Source organism: Otolemur garnettii, unplaced genomic scaffold (assembly GCF_000181295.1).
Source record: "Otolemur garnettii isolate 467f Iridium unplaced genomic scaffold, OtoGar3 scaffold00147, whole genome shotgun sequence".
NCBI lineage: Eukaryota > Metazoa > Chordata > Mammalia > Primates > Galagidae > Otolemur > Otolemur garnettii.
In genome coordinates this window covers 2,386,695-2,391,013 of record NW_003852542.1, presented here as the reverse complement: position 1 = coordinate 2,391,013, position 4,319 = coordinate 2,386,695, and the positions used below count along the sequence as shown (strand labels likewise).

The following is a 4,319-nucleotide window of genomic DNA, read 5'->3' as shown; positions in this document are numbered from 1 at the left end:
GGAAGGGACTCTGTTTTGAATGCTGTGACCTGGCTCATGGCCCTGGATAAACTCAGGAGGTGGTGGATGGGGAAGACGTCAGAACGGGCCAGGGGTCAAGGCTGCACAAGCCATTACAGGAAAAGAGAATCCAGGGAGGTGGTGGCAGCAGTGGCAGTGGCCAGAGCTGGAGAACAGTGATGACGGCAGCAGAGTCTGGGGCAGGGTGGGAGTGGAGCAGTGGCAGATCTTCTGACATCAAGGACTAGAGCCACTAAGAGACAGATTCGAGAGCGGGTCTGTCCTGGGGAGGAAGGCACCGGCACCTAGCATCTTTGCAGAAGAGCTCCCAGCTGCCTGCAAACATGCAGCTGGCGGGAGCAGGCACCGTAATTTTCTCTGTCCCTTACCACTGGGACCATGGGACCACGGTGAGGTCTCCTCAGCAGCAGCATCCAAGAAGGGTGTTTTGGGTGTATGTATACAGATTTTCATAAAACAAACAAACAAGCACTCTAACTAGATTATGAGAGCTCCTCAAAAGCTTTTATTTTTTGTTTCCTTTTCAACCCTCACATTGCCAGGTAGGCATTCAAAACCCTTAGGCAATTTATAACACTGGGAGGATTTCACGTCAGTGTTTCAGAAAACATGATATTCCTGGAAAGAGTGGATTCCCCCTTGACTCTGGATCAGAGGTTTTGTCTTAATTTTTATAAGCCACTTTAGACAAAGACATTGGAACACGTTAGGTAAAACTTAAGTGCTTTGGAAGAACAGTAAAAAAGTCTCCTGAAATTCAGGAGTTGTCATAATTGCTGGGAAGACTGTGGCTTCTGCAGCTCAGGGTGGCTTCACAGTAGTCAGAGGACACAAAGTATCTTCTGTGTCCCACCCGCGACAGGGGTCCCCACAACGGCTCCCCTGGTGGATTCTTACAAGTCTCCCTGCAGAGAGCAGACCAACAAAGAAGGACTAGGCACTCCTCTGACCTGCCCGGGCCTCAGGGGCTGGTGTTGCTGACCCAGTGTCAGCAGTTTAGCTACCAAGCATGTCATCCTAGAAATGCCTCCTCCCTCGGTCCACCCAGCAGTGCAGCAGGGAACCAGAATCAGGCATTTAGGGCCATCCTCAAAGGAGTGACCTCTCTTCTCCTTCCAATTAATTACCTGGTATTTGATGTGCAGTATACATGGATAGAGTTTTTACAAATCAAATTACTTTCTTAAAATTCAATAGAACATCATTACATACAACTCTCTTTGAGAAGTCTTTCCAATTCAATTTTTAAAATTAACTTACAAAATATTGTGCAAAAACAATAACCTCAAATAAATAGGAAAAAAAGTAGGAAGAACAAAACAATTTTTGTTTTTAAATTAAAAGTTAAAAACAATAACCAGCTGCACTTCAAATATTTGGAGGATGAAGTGCATCAAGAAGGCCATTAACAACAGCCCTCGGGGTCAGAGTTCCATTTCCAAGTGAGGTTTTCTGTGTTCAAAATTCCCAATAGATGCCTCCACTGAGGTCTGTCACCACTCCCTCTCTGACCAGCTTTAAGAGGAATTCGGTCTCAGTTGTCACATTATGCATGGTCTGCAAGGTCATGGCACCCATGCACTGATTGTCAAAGTAGTGCAAAGGAGTTCTGCGTTGACTGAGATTATATCCAAAACCTACCAAGCTGACTTCATCACACAGATGTGTGGCTAAGACCACAGCAATGGCACCAATAGTGGGGACATTCTGAAAAAGAAAAAAGACCAAAAAGAAAAGACAAGTCTTAGCACAATTCACCGCTTTGCAGATACTGTACATGCTATGCAGAGTCATGGAGGATGCCCTGGAGGCTGCAATCTCATGCATCTCATAATTTTATATAACAGTTGAAAGTCTAACTCTTCATGCAGGAATCTAGATTCTAAAACAAGGTCTGTGATGTGAATACTTTTAACATATCCTTAACATACCAAGTTAAATTATGTTCTTTCTAAAATTTCTACTCACTAGCTGGGTGAGGTGGCTCATGCCTATAATCCTAGCAAGCTGGGAGGCCGAAGCAGGTGGATTGCCTGAGCTCACAGGTTCGAGACCAATCTAAGCCAGAACAAGACCTCATCTCTAAAAATAGCCAGGTATTGTGGCAGGTGCCTGTAGTCCCAGCTACTTGGGAGGCTGAGGCAAGAGAATTGCTTAAGCCCAAGAGTTTGAGGTTGCTGTGAGCTGTGACAACACAGCACTCTACTGAGGGCAACAAAGTGAGACTCTGTCTCAAAAATAAAATTAAATTTCTACCCGCTAGTGCTACATAAGATGTCAAGAATCACAAAACAAGCCCATTTCCTCTCTGGCATGACAAATGTCTACCGAGTCTGCTCTGAGACCAGCAGCCACAGGATGTTCCTCCCCAGGGCATGATTTCTGTAGCCTGTCCCTTCCTGAAGTTGAAGGTCCCCAGTTCTCACCGATGAAGACCATATTCACCCTACCTGCAGCAACGTCCCACTTAAAGGCCCTATTTGCCTTTTGGCAAATAACACTTCCAGGTCATTTTCATGTGTACAGCTACTAAACCAGTTTCTTCTCACATTCTGTTTAGATAGGGATTTTTTAGATTTGAATTAAGAACTCTGAAGTGTATCCTACCGATGTTGGCCTAGAATGCCCCATGCATCCTGGATTCTGACTGTTATCACCACTCCCTCCTCATGTCTGGCCCTCCTGAGATGCAGAAGCCTGGCACCGTGCTTTCTGGATATCAATCCCAGTCATGGGACAGGGAGGAACCGAGAAAGCCCATAATTTGGTAGGTCTTCTCTGAAGGCTGCCCTGATCTATTAATTAATATTCTTTTGTATAGTTTTCACGTGCAAATATACCTCCATTTCATTCCCCTAAGTTAAACCTGTAGCTTTCATAAAGAACTCTCCTCTTCTGTAAAATGGGATGACAATGGGCTCTCCAGAGTTCAGAGATTTAGGTGGGATTAGGGGACATCCACGGAGCCTCGTCATTCAATAAAATCTGCTTCCTGCTCCTTGGTGTGTGGCACCGACCTCTCAAAGCCAACCTCACCTGTTAGAAAGGAACTCAACAGCCATATTGCGTGTTTAGAAATAGAAATCAAGAGAAAGAAAGGCAGAGGAAGCATTCCTCCTGCACAGCCACAGGGCTCTAAGGTACTGTTTGTTCTGTCCTCTCCACCACGCATCCCGCCGACTAGCTTGGCGCCCAGCACCAGGAAATACTTGAGCCACGTCCCTGGAATGAGTGTGCGGCATCAACTGTTTGTAAGGGCCATTTATGGAGAGGCCTCAAAAATGATTAAAAATTCCCCCACACCATGTTATTTCTATAATATGCACCCTAAGAGAATACCTTCTTTTTTTTTTTGAGACAGAGTCTCACTTTGTTGCCCTTGGTAGAGTGCTGTGGAGTCACAGGTCACAGCAACCTCAAGCTCTTGGGCTCAAGCAATTCTCCTGCCTCGGCCTAATGAGTAGCTGGGACTACTAGTGCCTGCCACAATGCTTGGCTATTTTTAGAGATGGGGTCTCACTCTTGCTCAAGCTGGTCTCCAACTTGTGAGCTCAGGAGATCTGGCAGCCTCCCAGAGTGCTGGGATTATAGGTATTAGGCACCTAGCCCAGATAACATCTCCTTATTGTCTAAGAGGCTGCTCCCTCAGGGAAGGGACATACATAAGGAAGTGTCCCTTAAGAAATCCCCTTTTATTTGTTATCAGGAGATAGAATCTCACTCTGTCCCCTGGAGTGAGTTCCTTGGCCTCATAGCTCACAGCAACCTCAGACTCTTTAGGCTCAAACGAACCTCTTACCTCAGCCTGCCAAGTAGCTGGGACTACAGGCACTGGCCACAACATTCAGCTAATTTTAGTAGAGATGGGAGTCTCGCTCTTGCTCAGGCTGGTCTCAAACTCCTGACCTCAAGCAATCCACCCACCTCAGACTCCCACAGTGCTAGGATTACAGGTGTAAGCCACAGCGCCCAGCCAGAAATCTGTTTTTAATCCAAAAGACATGTCATTTTATCCCTTATAAAAATAAATATTCAATCCAAAGAAATGAATTATAAAGTAGAAAGTAAAACTCTTCTATAGACATTCCCCCCAGAGAAGGGCACTTTCACAGGTCTATTTCCCAGCTATATAGTGTATATATGTATGTGCACATGCACACACATACACATATTCTATTTTTAAACAAAAATGGATTCATATGTGTGTTCAGTATCTTGACTTTCTTGCTTAATATATCACGGAGTTAGGCTCGGCGCCTGTGGCTCAAGTGGCTAAGGCGCCAGCCACATACACCCAA

At 45.4% G+C, this 4,319-nt stretch overlaps 1 protein-coding gene across 1 annotated transcript in view; it reads right to left on the bottom strand.

The window, feature by feature from the left end:
* Nucleotides 1-499: 499 nt before the first annotated feature.
* Nucleotides 500-4,319, bottom strand: part of ST3GAL5 (ST3 beta-galactoside alpha-2,3-sialyltransferase 5) — a 121,722-nt gene continuing 117,902 nt past the window's right edge. The window contains exon 7 of the mRNA XM_023518785.1: nucleotides 500-1,728. Within this exon, the coding sequence (XP_023374553.1) occupies nucleotides 1,480-1,728 (249 nt within the window). The 3' untranslated portion in view covers nucleotides 500-1,479. The remainder of the gene's footprint in view (nucleotides 1,729-4,319) is intronic.